Source organism: Amblyomma americanum, chromosome 1 (genome assembly GCF_052857255.1).
Source record: "Amblyomma americanum isolate KBUSLIRL-KWMA chromosome 1, ASM5285725v1, whole genome shotgun sequence".
Lineage (NCBI taxonomy): Eukaryota > Metazoa > Arthropoda > Arachnida > Ixodida > Ixodidae > Amblyomma > Amblyomma americanum.
In genome coordinates this window covers 298,771,025-298,790,301 of record NC_135497.1, presented here as the reverse complement: position 1 = coordinate 298,790,301, position 19,277 = coordinate 298,771,025, and the positions used below count along the sequence as shown (strand labels likewise).

General features: G+C 45.4%; 1 protein-coding gene across 4 annotated transcripts in view; it reads right to left on the bottom strand.

The window, feature by feature from the left end:
- Abl (tyrosine-protein kinase Abl) overlaps window positions 1-5,042 on the bottom strand; it is a 59,508-nt gene extending 54,466 nt beyond the window's left edge. For 3 of the 4 annotated variants that reach the window (XM_077649591.1, XM_077649593.1, XM_077649592.1), the window contains exon 1: window positions 4,704-4,996. In XM_077649591.1, the coding sequence (XP_077505717.1) occupies window positions 4,704-4,856 (153 nt within the window). In that variant the 5' untranslated portion in view covers window positions 4,857-4,996. Of the gene's footprint in view, window positions 1-4,703 lie in introns of all 4 variants that reach the window. The other variant, XM_077649594.1, reaches the window with a different exon arrangement.
- Between the last annotated feature and the right edge of the window lie 14,235 nt (window positions 5,043-19,277).

Here is a 19,277-nt window from a genome sequence, read left to right as displayed (position 1 = left end):
TCTGAGGAGTGGAAGCGAGTACTCAGTTGCCATGACCACCCTGTGAAAAGAAAATTGGCACTGCTTCCCCCAAAACCATTTTTATACTAAGTAAGAAGTGCATCGGCTCATACCGAACGGCAGCTGCAAGCTGCAACATGGACGGAATCAATGGCAGCATGGCCTCAGGGTCAAGTTTGGGGACAAGTTTAAGTGCCGATAATGTTTCATTGCATTTATTTTCAGTAAAATAAAATCAGTGCTTAAATAAAGTGCTGAAGGCATGGCATTTGCTTCCACATTTTTACTTTACAGCTTTTGTGCACTACTAGAACTATGCTGTAAAGATCACATTTGGTGCAAAACAGATGCGAACAACTTCCCTAAACTCATTCGATCATGAACGCAATTTTAGACTAGCCCTTCACCATAAATGACAAATTTGCTGTGTGACAGGGGTTCAAGTTGTTTGAAACTAAAAGAACGGCCTTGGCCGATGACACTGATGCCATGGAAGTTAAATTCGGCATAATTGGAGCTCTGGTGCCTGCAGCAATCTTGAAAGCTGACTGTTGCAACATTCAATTCTAAAATGACTATTTTATGAGCCCCTCATTTTTTTAACCTTGTCAGCTCAACAGCTTAAAGAGGGCCTCAGTTCTGGCGGTCTTGATGCCATAGGTTACATAAGAGAGTTCTCACGCAGCTCCTGCCCTCCCCATTCAATCACGTTTCCTGTGACACTTGTGGTAATACAGAACGTACTACAGGGTTTGTTCAAAAAGCAATGTCAGTGATTATATTGTGAAGTGACTATATGTCGCAGCACGCTAGGACCAGCTGGGACTGGTGGAGAGGGAAGTTAGCTTACGCATGCGAGGTCGCTCAGTCATCTGCGACCATCTTTAGAGAGTAAGGACAGGCTTTTTCACGAAACTCATTTTCATCTCCAGTGCAAGCCATAATGCAGTGCTCATTGGAACAAAGGATTGCCATCAAGTTTTTTGTGAAACTTGGCAAGTCCACAGTGAAACACTTCCTATGATAAAGACTGCCTTTGGTGATAATTGTTTGTTGGAACATCATGTCAACCAGTGGCACAAGGCCTTTTTAGATAGTCATGAAGATGTAACCAATGAAGCCTGTGCTGGACGGCCATCAACGACCATAACCGACAAAAATGTGACGCATGTGAGAGACCTTTGAGCTCGGACCGTCATTTGAGTGTCCATTTAGCGGCACAGACATTCAACATTCCAAAAAGTACTGTTCACGAGATTTTGACGAATACTTTGCAGATGCGAAAAGTGTGCACAAGGACTACGCCCCAAGTGTTAACGGACAACCAAAAATTACGCCTTGTTGAAATGTGCCAGGAACTCTGGGACTTGTGTGAAAGTGACCCCCACTTTTAGACAATGTCATCACAGGTGATGAGTCTTGGGTGTTTGAATACGACCCCGAAACAAAAAAGCAAAGTGCTGAGTGGACCTTGGCATCCTCTCGCCCCAAGAAAGCCAGAATGAACAAGTGAACAGTCAAGAGCATGCTCATTGTGTTCTTTGACATCAGAGGGCTCATCCACCATGAGTTTGTACAACACGGTATAACGTCAACGCCCAATTCTATGTGAAGTGCTCAGGAGGCTCAAATGAAGGATTTATTACATCCGGCCTTTTGTGAGCGATTGGAAACTTCCCCATGACAACTAGCCAGCCCACACCGTCTTCCTCGTGACCAGCTCCCTGGCTGATTCAAAGGTGGCAACGGATCCCCAGCCCCCCTAAAGTCCTGACATGGCTCCCTCAGACTTTTTTGTTTCTGCACTCGAAAACTGCCATGAAAGGACAACATTTCGGAACATTTCACAAAGTCAAAGAGGCTTGCACCAAGACTGTAAAGGTCATTCCAGAGGAGGCCTACCGTGACGCCTTTCAATGCCTGGAAATCTCACTGGAAGCGCTGCACTGACGCAGGAGGAGCCCATTTTAAAACCTTTCATGTGTTGTACTGATCTGATGAATAAATTTTTTAATCGACTCATTGACATTACTTTTCGGATGAACCCTGCGCATCCGCCGCCATGGAACAGGGTAGCACTAGTGAACACTCTCAGCATAAATACTCCTGAAAATAGAAGTTTGGACAGCCTTTGCCGTAGCTCAGTTGACAGAGCACCGTACATAAATTTTTTAAGCCATGGGTTCAGATCCCACTGCGGCAAGTAGTTGTTTGTTCTACTTTCTCCTCAATTATCTTTCAGCCATAAAATAATTACACTATTAATTTCTGATGGATTAACACTCCAAATAAAAAAAAATACATGTGTATATATATATAGAAACATCCCCATGCTTTCCTTGGTTTTGGTGACTGATGGCACCCTTCATGTGTGTGTCACAATGAGCCCCTCATTTTCCTAACCTTTTCTGCTCAATTTTGTGACAAAGCATTTTTGTATCACTTCTGGTACACCAGTCACTTCAAACAAACCAGGTTCACAAAATACATATTTTTTTAACTTCTGAAAGACTGACCCACCTTAAATCAGCATATGCTTCAAGATATTCAAAAGTATGTTATTTATAAGAAATTAAAGTATCATCCTACAAGTGGACTTTTTTAAGCACAGTAAAAGTCCATACATATGAACTACAATATTTCATAACCAAATAAGTTAAATGTGTCATCTTTAGCACCAGCTGTAAGCGTCCTGATTTTGCTTAGCTAAATATCAGTATAATACCAGTTCTGGCAATCATTCCACAAATCCAAGTTGCATGAAGTAACTGCCAGAGGCAAAGGAATATGTTCCTGTAACAAACCATCTATACGAATCCTTGTGAAACAAACGGAGTTGCATGTCTCTCTTCTAACTGCTATTCCATATTAGTTCAAAAAATAAAATATAAATAAGGTCATCACTATTACATGACTATATTACAAAGCAGCACGCAAGTCTGCATCATTCAGTTCATTTACAGCTAAGCAGGACAAGTAGTTGAAAGGAACTTACAACTTACTGCAGAACTGTTAGCAACAAGGCCTACATCATAGACCTTAATTAAGGCCACATACATTAGCCTACATCCCATATTATTTGTCATGTTTAGGGAGAAGAATACCAGAGTAACTTGACGGGGAAAAAAAAAGAATAATAAAAGGCTACCAGGTAATAGCAAGCAGCAAGTTACCACTTTATTAGCTGGATTAAAAACATTACTTGGTGTTATTCTTAGGTAAAGGTTTGAAGAAAGAGTTTCTACTGGTTTTTATTCTGCATTGAAAGAAATACACAACCAAGTAATAAGAAACTTCAAGAAAACGTGTTGCCCTTTTATGATTGGGCCCTTCTTTCGTGTAGTTGCACTTAGATTTCCAACTTCTCGGCTCCTTCATATGTGTCACCACCATTTAGCAGTGAACTCAAACGTGCAATGTGGGCACTGTATGCAAGTACCTACAGGAGGCCAGACTAAAACTGATCAGCACATGCAAGTACCAGTGCACATGTGGTCCACAAATAGGTTAGTGCACCTACAGAGGTGTAGTTTCATTAAACGTGTTTTCACCCATTTATCACTGCACACGTCTGCCAAATTTGTGAACATATTTTGCTGACTGAGTACATTTCAATAAGGTTTACATTGGTCAAGATATAAACCTTACTGCTGCACTCAATTATAACAAGTGTCATAAACAATGCCACCATCATCAGCTTAAGCCTGCAGCACATTCTATATGTACAAAAATCATTTCACTTGCTCATAAGCCTAGAGGTGTGATTTTTCTTCTACATATTTTTTTCTGCCCCAGTTGATATGTCCTGTAACAGAAATGTACAGCTTCATGTAACACCCACCCACAAAGATGACATCTACAACACCTTATGCCCTGTAACCCATTTCCAAACCATTCACATGGACACATTCAAATCAATACACCTAAAATATGCCATGCAGTGCACTAAACAGCAAGGGATAGCGCAATCAGACGTCGCCATTGCTCGCGTGCTTCCAGTGACATGATTTCGTGCCGTCGCTTTTCGTAACAGGACCTTGGAGGAGGCTACAACGGCATACCAAAGAAACACCATTATGTGAAGGTCATATCACTTTGCTCACGTCGGCTTCCGCGACAGTCCGGGGCGGTCAAGGAAGCAAGCGATGTTATTTGGTTAATGCTGTTTCTTTGCGGCTTACGAATATTGCTAACGGAAGGTCGCTCCCAACTTTCATAAACGTTTCCCACACAACGAGATAAGAGAGCAAAAGTAAATAGGGATTTCATCTTACATGAAGGAAACAAACATGGAAGTCCAATACGTCATTTAAGAATCGCTAAACAGTAGAACATCGTTTCCACTTGAAGTAATACGGTCAAAACACCACAACAACTCCAACACACACTGCCGGCGACATCACTGACATGCCGGAACGTGCCGGATAGTCAAGAGCCCTATTTGTTGTCGATCGCAAACTTCGGCAAATTCGCATATGGCCAGCATCAATAGCCATCGGGGAACACAACAGCCTTGATACATGTTTCCCAACCACTCACGCAAGAAGCAAGAGCCAATACAAATGCCTCCAAATGTGTCTACGGCTCGAGATGACGGAAAAACATCTATCCGTCAAACGGCTAGGCCTAAGCTTCATCCACGAAAACACCCAAACTCGTTCATGCACAAACGGTTCTACGCGGTCTGGGAGGAAAACACATACGCTGTGCTCGGTGAATATGTTCGCCGACACAGAGGAAAGCCTGATGTCCTTCGCCTTTTGTTTCTGGCCATGTTTTGTCAGCTTGTTCCCGTGACTACTACTTCCAACGGATGACGCGCTTCCACGGTTTTCCTTGCCATGCTGCGCGCCCATAGCCCGACGTCGGTTGCGGGGGTGACGACTCCGCCCAGTCCTGGCGGATCCTGGCCAGCTACATCTTCATCGTGCGGGGCGGCCGGAACAAAGTCAACGCGACCCAACGAGCAGACCCGCCGTCATTCAATCGCCGACGGAGTCGGCCGCCATGTCTGCGATGGCTGCTCCGCTGCAGGAATGCATACCCTCGACCCGATCGCCGGAGGAGGAGGGGCATCGCTCTCGTTGGGAGAGATGCAGCATGGGATGGGGCCATGCGCGTGCGGGCGCCGCATGGCCAGCATGGCCTCGACGCCGGGCCTGCGCCCCGCGACGACGCCGGGGCCGCACCTTTTTGTTGTGCGCGTGGTCGCCACTTCTAAAGTTCCTTCCGAAATGCGGTGATCTTGCGGAGCGGTACAGCGCAGGAGATTCAGCATGCGTACGTGCGTGGGTGCGTGCGAGTCTACGTGCGTGCATGCGTGACCGTTCTTACATTTATAATGCTGAGCATTCAGGCGTTAATAACAACCCCCCCCCCAAAAAAATAAAAATAAAAATAAATCAGTGGTGCGTTCTCGCAATTTCCAAAGCCGTTCGTGCAAGGTAATTGTCAATGGAATAAGAATCACTGTGAAACGAAATAGAGAATGCACAATACGAAAATAATGGGGTCATTTAATTGCCTACATTAATAATCTCTACGAAATTATCTCAGAATGAACGAGAAAAACGCTCATGTATTCGAAGAAGTGCTGGTAACCGGCATTTCAATGAAAGTTTAAAAATGCTTTCTCTGGTAAACACCAGGTTCTAGCAATGAGCATGTAAGGCTTTGTTTTAAATAACAGTATTACGTTTTTTCTGCGTCTTTTTTTTTTTTGCTTTCGAAAAGTGTAGTTCTCTCGAACGCATGTATGCAATGGTGACATGACAGTAAAGCCGCCCCCCCCCCCCCTTTTTTTTTCTCATGGAACATTGGCACGCGGTTTACAGTTATTTGCGACGTGCCTCTTTTAGTATGTGGTAACGAAATGTACGTGAATTGAGCAAACAAGTACGCAAGCGAGAACAAGAAGAGTTTATTTATTTATTTATTTATTTATTTATTTATTTATTTATTTATTTATTTATTTATTTATTTATTTATTTATATTAATTCATTCATTCATTCCGTTACTACACGGAAGTTGGCTCGGTTTCATTATAACCCATTCGCACGCATTGCCACAAAATGTCTGAGAATCACCGCTTGATCGTAATGTCGAAAGCAACTGACGCGGCGACACGATTACATGCCAATACCACAGCTTGAGGCAGAGCCAGGACGCCTCATGCATGCACTATCGGCGGGCCGTATGAGACTCGAAGTCTCACCGGTGTGAACGACCTATCCCAAGAGAGTCACCCTCTCTGAGATGCGCCGGGAAGCACGGTTCGCTGGGTAGGTCGCGTTTAGCGGAAACAGGCGCAAGCAGTATAGCGACATCCTCTGGCTATTTCTACGCGCTTTGGCCAGTGGTATCACCCTCTTTCCGCGGCAACTCAACACGAAGTAACTTTGTTTCTCATGTAAATAAATGCAAGTTCCGGAAACAGCCTCTGCCGCCTTTCGCAGCTGCTTAACATGTGCCTATTTCGCGGTGCGTATATAGCTCGCGATGAACATGCAACAATCTCTGCACCTAACTCGATAGGCTGTTCAACACCGCTTCAACGACCGCTTCAACAAATAACTGCGGAGCAACCCTAATCCACATCGTTTCCTCCCCACCCACGTACTTCAGCACGTGCCACAAGTATGTAGGCGACAGGGAATCGCTGGGAAGAGGTAGGTTTAACGAAAGAAAATAATTAGAGGAGTAATCATCCACAGGGGCCCAGGCATACAACTCACGACTACAAGGAAAAGAATAAAGAGCACAACATGCACTTTATGGAGGAAAAACGCTAAGGCGCCCGTGTGCTGTGCGATGTCAGTGCACGTTAAAGATCCCCAGGTGTTCGAAATTATTCCGGAGCCCTCCACTACGGCACCTCCTTCTTCCTTTCTTCTTTCACTCCCTTCCTTATCCCTTCCCTTACGGCGCGGTTCAGGTGTCCAACGATATATGAGACAGATACTGCGCCATTTACTTTCCCCAAAAAACCAATTATTATTATTATCAACATGCACGAACATATATATCTCAGCTTCGTGATGTTGACACCTATATAAAAAAGAGAGATTATCGTAGAACTGCACCATTCAAGGAATGTTGTAAAGTCTTCATGAAATCTAGGCAAACACTCTCACCACACCTGCGCGCCTCTGCTCTGCCCCACCTTTCAGACCCAATTCCTCTTTTGCCCCATAGCTATTCAATCCCTCAATTTTCGCACCCCTCTCCACCGTCCCGGCGTGCCTGGCTGGCGTCGACAAAATGGAGCGATCAGCTGGCGCTAATGCTACAATTAAGCCATAGACATCCTCAGTGCTTCATACTACGAAAAAGATAAAGCGATTTCCTCTCTCTCGCTTCATCTCGGTAAAACCTTGAAGGTGCGAGCTTTTTGACACAGCATCGCACTCTCCTCTGTTTTCGGATTCGACTGTCCGCTAGCGCTAGGCCTAGCGGCATCGCAAAGTAATGCTAGAGCGCGTATTGGGCGGGGCTCTGAAATTCGCACCATCCTGAAATTCGTATGAACTGATGTATAATCCTGATTTTTCTTTGTAATTGCAGTGACAACGCAAAAATTTAGAAAATTGGAAAATTGTAAGACGCTGTTATGGAAATATTGACGGTAATGGTCCATTCTTCGGTATGTAGCAAAATCTTTCTTTTAAAGTGTTTCGAGGATCGCATCGAGCAGCTAATTCTGCCTTAGAAAAACAGTGGGGAATGCTTTTGACGATAGCAAAAACGTGAATAAAAAAAAATACAAGACTGCCGCTGGGTGATCTGCGGATATATTGATTGTTGTAGTGAAATCTTACATTATATGAAAAAATTGCGTTTATAAACGGTTTCCTGCGTCCAGACAGGGAACCGTTTGTAAACGTACCATCGTTTTTTACTGGACTTCATCAAATCAGCTAACCTTTTTCCATTCATTTAATCTCTACTACTAATTACACCTTCACCAATCATTAATGCCCTGGGGCAATAAATTTCGCTTAAAAAAAATAAACGGTTTCCCCCTCAAAAATGCTTTTGTCCAGAATTGCTGGGTATGGTAAAGTTAGAAATAAAGAATGGAATAACCTTTTGTTAACATTATTAACATTAAAACTACATAAATGTAATATTCTTGACAATAGCAAAGCAACCTTGCACGATCATGCGGGCCCGCCATTTGAGAGGGTGCACAATTTAATCAACCCTTTGCAAGGACCAGCAAAGAGAGCAACACCGTAAGTAAAATTTGGAGGCAATAATAATTGGTTTTTGGGGAAAGGAAATGGCGCAGTATCTGTCTCATATATCGTTGGACACCTGAACCGCGCCGTAAGGGAAGGGATAAGGAAGGGAGTGAAAGAAGAAAGGAAGGAGGAGGTGCCGTAGTGGAGGGCTCCGGAATAATTTCGACCACCTGGGGATCTTTAACGTGCGCTGACATCGCACAGCACACGGGCGCCTTAGCGTTTTTCCTCCATAAAAACGCAGCCGCCGCGGTTGGGTTCGAACCCGGGAACTCCGGCTCAGTAGTCGAGCGCCCTAACCACTGAGCCACCGCGGCGGGCGAGGCAATTTTTAATGTTAACGCTTTAGCGCCAAGTGATTTGTGTCCACCCTAATTTTTTTTAACTCCCCCGCCTCCCCCCCCCCCCCCACACACACACACACAGACACATTTAGGTGTGTACCATCAGTAAAAAAGGAGAAGGGGTAAAAACAATCCGTTCAGCTATATGTCTACGCTTTCTTGTGTTGTTTTTTTCTCGTTATTTTCTACATCTTCACCGTGCGCTTGTACTCGGCACACAAGTAGTTGTAGCCGTCAAGATCGGTCATACATCTAAGACAACAACAGTAATACCTCAAGCGTGCTCTGTTTCAATGAAGCCGCACGATGCTGTCAATGTCCTAGACTCTTCTTGTCTCGCAGTTCGTTGGCAGAAGCTAAACGGCTGGCGCCGGCGAATCGGGAACCGAATTATCGGAGCTTCCGTGGCGTTATACAGTGCGTGATAGGACGGCACTCTTGCTATCGGACAGCGGGCTATCAAGACTGCAGAAGTGACGGGTGCTATCCGGCCATGAACCTTTGTCCCCTGCAAGATGCTTTGATAGGTCGGCCCCTGATTCGCTGACGCTAGATATACCTTCCCTTTCCACTGCCAAGACAAATTGAGAGGCAGAATGTGTAGAGCAATCAGCGGTCTGGTACGGCGATCTGTTTGCGCGAGAATTAGGCATTTACCGACGCCCTGGCTGTTGTGGAGCCGGAGGCCTTCCAATCACGGATCGTTTTCGTGAGCAAGAAGTATTACGGATTCGTACGCGACTGAGCTGACCCCACCTCTAGCTCCCCTCAAGGTTGCGTAACTGTACCCTCAATTCACGCTCCTGCATCATAAAAAAAATGACACTAAATTTAATGCAGACATGCATTCTAGGGCTAGCATGGCAAATTTTCGCCCACTCTTACTTCGCAGCGAGACGTTTGCGCCCGTACTGCAGAGCTCAGGTAGGTCTTTAAAAGTGTACAAACTGTACACATTGCTCACGAGTGGCGGACATTTCTATACCTGCCCGTGTAGGTAGGAGAATAGGTTATTCATCGTATCCAGGTGAACATGGAAGAAGAGGGAGATGAAGAAGAAAAATATAGCCTGCATGCAGAAAACGGAACCTTTGCACACTCTCACTCCCAGCTCGGACTATCCTGAGGTAGACGTGTCGGAACTCCTCCCAATTGTTTCCTCGATGCAGTCTGCTGCCCCGGGATGTGATGTGGTTACTGTGGGGCATGTTAAAATTTTAGCGCAAGGCTTTCGAACTCACCTTCTGGATATTGTAAATGCGTCATTGGAAAACTCTTGGATTCCTTGCAGTTGGAAAATTGCGAAAATAATTTTACTTTTGAAAAATGCAGAGAATGGATTTCATTTAGAAAATATTCGTCCGATTGGTTTAACCTCAAATTTAGTAAAGCTAATAGAAAGAGTAGTACACAGTCGACTCACAGAGCATGTTCATCACGTTAACGGCCTCAGCTCCGCACAGATTGGCTTTCGTCGCAGTTGTTCCATATGGTCCGCGCATGTGGATCTCGAGAGCCGAATACGACTCTAAATGCGCAAGAGAGAAGTTGCGGCCTTGGTGACACTTGATGTTGCTAAAGCCTATGACAGCGTTGAACACACGGGTCCATATTAACAATCTTGCTCAGTTACACCCACCGCACTACATCTATGCTTGAATTTGTGAATTTTTAAAAGATAGATTTTTCTTCTGTACAGACGGATCTTTCTGAACTAATACCTATGTTCAATCAAGAGGTGTGCCGCAAGGATCTGATTTGTCTCCACTGCTTTTCAACGTATTGGTTCGGGACATACCCATTCATCCAAACATTACGCAGATGATATAGCTTTTTTTTGCAATCAGCAAAGGATATTCATGCACTATACGAGTATTTGCAGGAATACCTGAACGCTATTGAAGTCTGGTTGAACCAAATTAATTTATCACTTAATGTCAGCAAATGTGGCGTGCTGGTATTTCCGCCCGACACTCCTTTGTACATCTCGCTAGTATACCGCTCCACTCCAATTCAGCAGGTGGAGTCGGTTAAATACCTAGGCGTTACTTGTGATCAAAGTTTGGACTGGCGACACCATATTAAGAATAATGTTATTAAAGGGGAACGTGCTCTGGGCCGGTTGACATGAGTTGGCAATAAAAAGTTTGGCATGCGTCGTGACACGTTACTGTTGCTCTATAACGCTTATATGAGACCGATTCTGGAATTTGGTTGCGTCTTGTTCTCTGGTAGCGCAAACTACAAGCTGCAGCCATTAGCTTTACTGGAAAGGCGTGCCCTACGGCTATGCCTCGGGCTCCCAAAATCAGCTTCAATCGCTGTCCTTTATCTGGAAGCCCGTATCCCCGATCTCGTTTCCCGCTTCCAACTTCTAATAGTGCGTACTTTCCTCAGGTCCTTTGAGCCGGCCCCCGGCGTTAGTAGTCTCATTTTTCTATCCAAACCACACCTGTTTCTCACTAATCATTCGGCACGCTATCAGCTTCCGCAAGTTAGGTTCACGCAGAATCTGTTAGCCCCGCTTCAGGTTGATCTGACCTCCTGGCAACAAGTTTCAGGTACGCAGGCTGACCCCGTCTTCTATTATGACCATATTTTCCGTCCCACGCGAAACATATGCCCGCAAATATCCTAAATGGTCTCCTTTCTGAACACCTACAGAATTTTCCTCTTCATACTGTTATCTCCACTGATGCCTCCGGCAGCTGTGAGAAGGCGGCGGTTGGGATATATTCGCAGGAGCTGTCTTGCGGAGCTATTCTGTTCGTATCCCAGATTATACTCTTATATTCTTCGCAGAGTTTCTGGCCATTGGTTTGGCTCTTCTCAAACTTCCTAGGCATGTAGCACGGGTTCTTATTCTTGCAGACTGCCTTTCAGTTCTAGTCTCTCCCCAAAATTCGGGAAAATCTTTATTGAATCGTTCGCTTAGGTTTTTTGTTCCGCGCACAGTGCGTGGATCCGCTTTGTCTGGGTACCTGGGCATTCGGGCGTCTATTTTAATGAGGTGGCTGATTTATTGGCAAGGTCAGCTCTCAGCGCTCCTGTAATCTATCCCGTCCCTCACCTCATTATGTTAGAAACTTCACGTTTCCAGCGCTTCCAACATATTTCAGCCGACTTAAGTGATCCATTGCTCAATACCGTGGATTTTCACCACTTAAAGTTCTCATGGAATATCCGGTGGTCTAAATCAAGGCTTTGTGAGGTGTCGATGACGCTTCTGCGATGCAGAATACCTCACTTAAATTTGTACTTACGCAGATGTGGGTTCGCTGCGACAAACCTTTGTTTATCATGTGGGCAAGTTGAAACAATAGATCACTTTCTCCTCTCTTGCCGGCGGTTCGCAGTTCAGAGAAAACGGTATTTGGAGGTCCCTCTTTCGAGGTTAGGACTCCCTCTGTCTCTTCCAGTTATTCTTTCGTTCGGTGCGAGCGCAAAGGGATTCCCGTTAAGCAGTGTCTGCGGCCACCTTCATGATTACATAAGTGCAACTGATTGATTACCTTATTAGCTGTATACAAAATTTTGTCGCATGTCCAAAAATGCTCGATTATATTCCTGGTAATTCATATTCTTTAATTCATTTGACTTTTCCAATTTTTATCTTGATTCAGTCTTCTCACGCCCATTTTTCCCGCGCAGATACCTCATTGGGATTATCTACTGAACCTTGGCCAATCCCCCAGCGTGGGTTTGTGCGATGATTACTAAGGAGAAGAAGAAGAAGAAGAAGAAGAAGAAGAAGAAGAAGAAGAAGAAGAAGAAGAAGAAGAAGAAGAAGAAGAAGAAGAAGAAGAAGAAGAAGAAGAAGAAGAAGAAGAAGAAGAAGAAGAAGAAGAATAAGAAGAAGAAGTAGCCTGCATGCAGGATAGGATGCAGGGGCTTCTAAGGATAATCGCGGTGGGTATGCATTTCTGCGGCAGTTGTACGCAGCGCTTCCCACGTGTGTATATGTAATTTGTTTTCCGCTCAGAGCTGTAATACATCTTCGATCTAGCAAGGCTGGAGAAAAACCTTGAAATATTTAAAAGGTCCTTTACTGACCGTGATTAGGCCGTTGTTTCCAGGGGATCCAAATGCGGTGAGCACTCCGAGGAATATCATCGAGGCTCCTTCTGGCGAGGTAACATCCCAGACAACGCAAATACGTCCTGAGTATGGCCTCAGAATGTCCACATCAGGATGTTCAGACGTCCTCAGGTTGTCCCTTACTGGTCTTCAAGCAGTGCAACTGGGATCCATTTGTCCGTCGGTTGCGCATGCTCAGGATGTCTTCAGCATCATGTTTGGAGATGTTTTCAGCCCTACATTCAGGATTTGCACCGAGAGCTTATTTTCATATAGGAATGTCGCATTCAAAGCTAATGTAAGATAATCTAACCAGAACAAGCAAAAAGAAAAGACACAGCACGAGTTTGCCATGCCCAGGGCCGCAGAGGGTTTTCTCCCTCTCTGGAGTTTAATTCTACTGCCTGAATGGAAGAGACGAGTGGCCCTAATACCCAAACAGTCCAACCTCATCAGAAGCATGCGGTACATAAGAACAGGCTTAAAAGCAAAAATATCTTAGGATATCTCCTCAAGGCATATAAATTTTTGGGTCCCAATGGCTTCCTTCATTATGTACACTCATATATTTTATTGAACTTGCAATTTTTAAGTAATGAGAAGAGCCTATAGTGCGAGAGAGAACGCTGCTTTGATTTCAGTTCAATTCCACGATAGTGTCGTGCGATAGGACGAATGTACGACATTTGAGCAATCTTAATCCTCGAGTAGACCAGCAGAGTACAAACTGAGGATATTCTCATGAGAACATTTAGCTATTCGCTTAAAAGGTATTCAAAATGTCTTGTTCAGGATGAAGACGTTCTGACCATTTGTGGACGTCCTCAGGACTTTTTTGTTGTCTGGGGTACGTTTTTATCAGAAGGGATGATGGACATAGACAAGACACAGAAGCTGTTTTAATGCTCCACCGAAATGAGAGCACAATGCAGCGCAAGAAAGGGAGCAACTAAAAAATTGAGGGGCAACCAATTGGACTGATGCGCTGGAAAAGCGATAGCATTCTCATACCACTCGTCAGTCTACTCCAATTCTGCTTCTATGCCAATTGTGTCATCTCCTCATCGCCCATTGTATCCTTGCCGGTTGTTTGTTAACTCCGGATGTGGTAGCTACTGAAAACGTGTCACATTGATAGATCGCGGCGAGTCCTCACACCATGCACTACCGACGCAGTGGCGCAACCGTAAAGCGATGCGCCACTGCATCGGCAGGTGGCTGTTCCAAATACAGCCACCTGTGGGGCTTGTGAGATACAGGTCGTTCTTCCCGACGATGTGGACAAGGAATAACTCCCACGCCTCATTTTTGCACGGAGAGTTCTTCAGGAGGCTATTTTGCACGTAGGCCTCCTGTGGTCTGAGCCCTTTTCTTCTGAGTCTTTGTCAATTTTTATGAGTTATTCTTATTCTGCCGTCTTCCTCCTCTCCCCTAGGACTGATGAAGGGACAGGGGATGGTTGGAAGGTGGATAGAGGGAAATCCCCCTTAACACCACCTGCCACGGTTGGCGGGTAGAGATTTCACATAGACGTCGAAGCCGGACAGTTTTCGCCACCGTGATCCTCGTAATGCTTTCGCATTAAACGTCAGACGGGTTCGCTTAATAAAACACGTTGCGGGGCTAATTGGTGATGCATTTTTCTTTTCTTGAAATTAAACAGCGCTCCATATATAGACGAATACACAGAAAGGACAGGACAGGACAGCACCCGTCCTGTCCTGCCTTCCTGTGTATTCGTCGATATATGTAGCGCTGTTTAATTTCAAGTCAAACGGGTGTTGCGTTTCATTACGCAGGTCGGGATAAGCGTTTCGCGTCAGCGGTCCAAATACAACCAATTTAATTCCGCTGTCGAGCAGATTCAGTTTGTACGCGCTACATTCTCAAATGTGCCGCTTCGCCGACTGAACTTTCACCTTTGGCTGCGCAGCATGCTCGTTTTTAACGGTGATCGGGCGAGCGAGGAACGGCGATTTGGAGAGAGATCGGCATACGCGTTGAGAGGAATCCTCCTCTCACTGACGCGGCAGACAAGATGGCGTCACCCCGTCTTTGTGGCGTGTGTGTAGTTACTACTTCTGAGCATTACTGCATACCGTAGCCTGTATCTCCTCATCCTTTTCTGAAGCCTGTAACATCTGTAACAGCTAGCCGTCTGCTGCGCTGCGACTGGAATTAAGTGAGTAAACATGGAGGATATGCATCATCATCATCATCATCATCATCATCATCATCATCATCATCATCATCATCATCATCATCATCATCGAGCTTAAAAAAACAACAAAAAAGAAACGAGTCACGTTCTCGAACGCCGTCTTGAGTAAAAACACAGTGGCTGTGTTTTTCAGGTCGCCATTTCAATCGGCTATTTAATAATTAGCGTTACCATCAAGTTGCGCGGAGAAAAAAGCTGCAGAGCTGTAAATGCTGTAAACACGGTCCAAATGAGCCAACTAAAGATGCTGTTTCCGGTGAACCGCTTTAATTCTGAAAACGCTGCAAAGTGCCCAAGTAAATGCGCGAGATTCGGAAGACCTGAGCCGAGCGCTTGGTGGCGCATGTCACTGGTTGCTGCCGTGGTACACGCAAGTTCATGCTGCCTCAGGCACAGCCACGGGCAGCTCGCCGTGAGCGGCCTCCATCGCACGCTTTCTTCGCAGCACAGAAAATACACTTCCGGAATAGCGACTACTAGAATAGGATGACGCTATCGGTTAGGGGTAAGAAAATTGACAAGCAAATATCTGGACAGCAGTAAGGGGGCAAATCAGCAATTATCGGTTAAGAAAAAGGTTAAAGAAACAGAGAGAGCTCTGTGGAAAACAGGGATGCTGACGAAATCGGCACTGGGAACATACCGGACCTTTAAACAGGAAATTGTCAAAGAAAATATCTATGATAATTGTAGGGGAAGCTCTTTGTTGTTTGAGGCCAGGACGGGAGTTTTGCGCACTAAGACGTATAGAGTCAGGTACCAGGAGATAGACACTTTTTGCATTGCGTGCGGAGAGGAGGAAGAAACGGCTGAACACTTGATACTTTTCTGTAAAGGGCTTCACCCTACAGTGGAAAGCAGCGGGGCTGACTTACCCAAGGCATTGGGGTTTAGGGATAGTGAAGGGAAAGTGGATTTTAAGAGGTTAGAAGTAACCAAGCGAAGGTTATCTGATTGGTGGCTAAAAGCAAGACAGGAGTAAAATTTCACAAGACATGGCTAGGTGGCTTGAGCCACTGCCCGATGTAAAGGGGTCAGCCGTATCCATCCATCCATCCATCCATCCATCCATCCATCCATCCATCCATCCATCCATCCATCCATCCATCCATCCATCCATCCATCCATCCATCCATCCATCCATCCATCCATCCATCCATCCATAGGGGAATAGCGGGGGCCCAGTGCGCAGGCGCAGCATAATAACGCCCCTCCTTCCGGTTATTGTCCTGCGCCTGCACACTTTCCCCCAGATATTCCCCTATGCCCCTAACCGATAGCGTCACCCTATTCTAAATGTCTCTAATGACGTGTGGATTGCGAAACTGTACGATTAGGTCCTCTAGAGTTCTTTAAATGAAAGTTTTGCGCGTGTGTTACTTAAAAGGTTATAAATTAATGTAGATGTGATAATTACTAAATAAGAATCACGTTTGAACGACACGATAGAGTTGCAACAATACTAAATTAGCCTATTTGTGAACAACGTCATTTCCGCTTCTCTTTGCCTAGCGTTTTCTTCTTAGTTCGGTGCTGTACTTTGGCTTGAGGACAAGCTCCTCGTATGTTATTCGTCTACGCGACAATGGTCTACAACAGGCGTCTCAGAGAGAGCTCGAGCATATAAGCCTCTAAGTTAGGTTTTACACGGCAGGTGCGTGTCGACAGGGGCCTGCGCCACCATACCCGGGATTCCGGAGCTTTTTTTTTTTTTTTGAGGTGGCGCAAGACTTCGACATTATTTCGTTATTTATTTATTAATGCTCTTTTACATAAAAAATTTTATATTTTTATTATTATTTTATTTTTCACTCCCGAATTTTGTTAGTGGGGGGGGGGGGGGCAAGACTTCAAGCTTATTTTGTTATTTATTTATTTATTTATTTATTGCTTATTTAAATAAATTTTATATTTTTTATTTTTTTTTATTTTTCAATGTAGAAAGGTCGATGCAAACTGTCACGTTGTGGTGACGACACTCCATATGTCAGGGAGACAACGAAAAGGCTTCCAAAAGAAACTGTTTAAGGGGTTGACTCGCGCCCACTAAGAACTGAATGCCTGGTTTAGGTTACTCATATACTAAATGCTTTACAACTGGCTACGAAGCCAAACAGCTCAGCCCCACGGTGCTTTGCATTAAAAGAGCCCTTGAACTGAAGTGTTTCAATTGCCAGAAATCTGACCCAAGTTCAAGCAATTGGAAACGGGGGGGGGGGGGGGACGCTGCCCCCCTCTCGAAAAAATATTGGGGGGGGGGGGGGCGGTCGCCCCCCCCCCCCCTTTTTCCGGGGCCCCTGCACCATGCAGAACCGGTGACGCGTTACGCGAGAAGGAAAGCGCGTAAGAGGCGCGGTCATGCGTCCCTCTAACCAATGAAATGCAACAATAACCGACAAAGCGAGCTAAAGAGCGGACAAAGTGAGCAGACCTAAACTTACCGTCTTAGCGCATTAATAAGCGAAAGCTGACTGGCATTAGCGGTCGAGAGGTCTGAAGGGGCAGGCCCCGTCTTGACGTCTCGGCATCTTCGCTCCCGTGCATGCTCGGCCACCTCCTGGTCGCTGCCTTCGGTTCGATCGCGTTCCTGCCACACTTCACGGACTTCAGGGCACGCTTGCACGAAGACAGTTAGAGAGTCTAGCTCCCAGTGTTGTATTATTCGCAGTATAAACCCTCCGTTGGTTTTGAGGAAAGGAAATGCGCAGAACTGACTGAGTCAGTGTACACCTCAATCGCGCTGTGAGGCAACGGTGGTGACCACCTGAAGTGAGGCAGCTATGCGCTTTTCCTTTTCTCTGCACCAGTGTAGGGTTTAGACTGCGAATAAGGCAAGATTGGGACTCTTCGCTGCTAACACACCAGGCTTCCTCCTTTCCGCACGTAACGAGCGTTGCGCGTAACTGTAGCATCGATTCCGTCGTTGTGCCCTCTTGTTTGGCTCTTTTTTTTTTTGAAGCGATGTTTATTGCCTCAGGGCATAAAGACTATGAAGTGAGAGATGAGTAAGATGCTTAAATAAATGAAAAAAGTTAAGCTGATCTGATGAAATCAAGAAGTTAACGATGATATGGACCCTGTGTCCATGCAATATATGAATCCGGATTGTCCGGTGAGAGTCCCACAGACGCCAGGCGCCGAATTCTTGTCGGCTTCTCAACTAAGCTATTACAGCTGTCGCTGTAAAAAAGATAGACCCCAATTATGATGGAGCGTAAAAGCGTTGCAACAAAGAAATATCCTTTTACGGCGTCCCTGTATGTGGTATCCATAGCGGGGTTTTATAATTGTTTTTTTTTTTGGGGGGGGGGAAGGAAATGGCGCAGTATCTGCCTCATATATCGTTGGACACCTGAACCGCGCCGTAAGGGAAGGGATAAAGAAGGGAGTGAAAGCAGAAAGGAAGGAAGGGGGTGCCGTAGTGGAGGGCTCCGGAATAATTTCTACCACCTGGGGATCTTTAACGTGCACTGACATCGCACAGCACACGGGCGCCTTAGCGTTTTTCCTCCATAAAAACGCAGCCGCCGCGGTCGGGTTCGAACCCGGGAACTCCGGATCAGTAGTATCCATAGCGGGAAAAGAGGGAGGGGGGGGGGGCGGCAAAGTTAATTGTAGCGCCTTCCGGTTCATGTCTTCTGGAAAGCTGGGTCGAATATGGGACAAATTTTGCGCCAATCCCCCCCCCCTTTTTTTTTTCTAACTGTCCCTCTCTCTTCCCTTTGTGATAACTTGTGGATGTGTTTCGGCCGCGCCCATTTATTAATTCATTCTAAGTCTGCCTCGGGCGGTGCAATGGTACCGCTTCGATGAGGGCACATTTATAGTCGTCTGTGAGGTATTGCATCTCTTTTTATGCTTTAATAAAATGGACGACGACATTCAGGGGATGCCAAGTGAACAAAGCAGGAATAGACATAAAGAATTGTTTGCAAAAAATGTTGACAACAACGCGCTTCCTTTTGAAGCGGATTCAAAATGCAGATAAGCAAAAAGATTACGATTATATGCCGTGTATATGTTGTAAAAGTTGATTCCTGGTGTGGCGAAGCGTTACGATTGAACTCCTTGATCAGCAAATGCGTGGCCTCTATTCATGCCTGCCCTCCACTCTCCTAGCGACGTTACTACATCAACCACAAAAGCTAAAGGCTGGCGGCGAAATGTTCACTTTCGAAATGAAGAGGCAGGCGCCTTAGAAGTGTTTTTTCTGTCTACTCAGGCACGGAACAATATCTGGAACTTAAACCGGGTCCACATGCAAAGCATTTCTTACACGCGAACAGCTTCGTGGATCCGAGCCCTCGCAAGTCGCGTTCAAGCCACGCGTTTGTGATAATACAAACCGTAAAGCTCAAACCGCACACCATAAGCCTACGACATGATTGGCT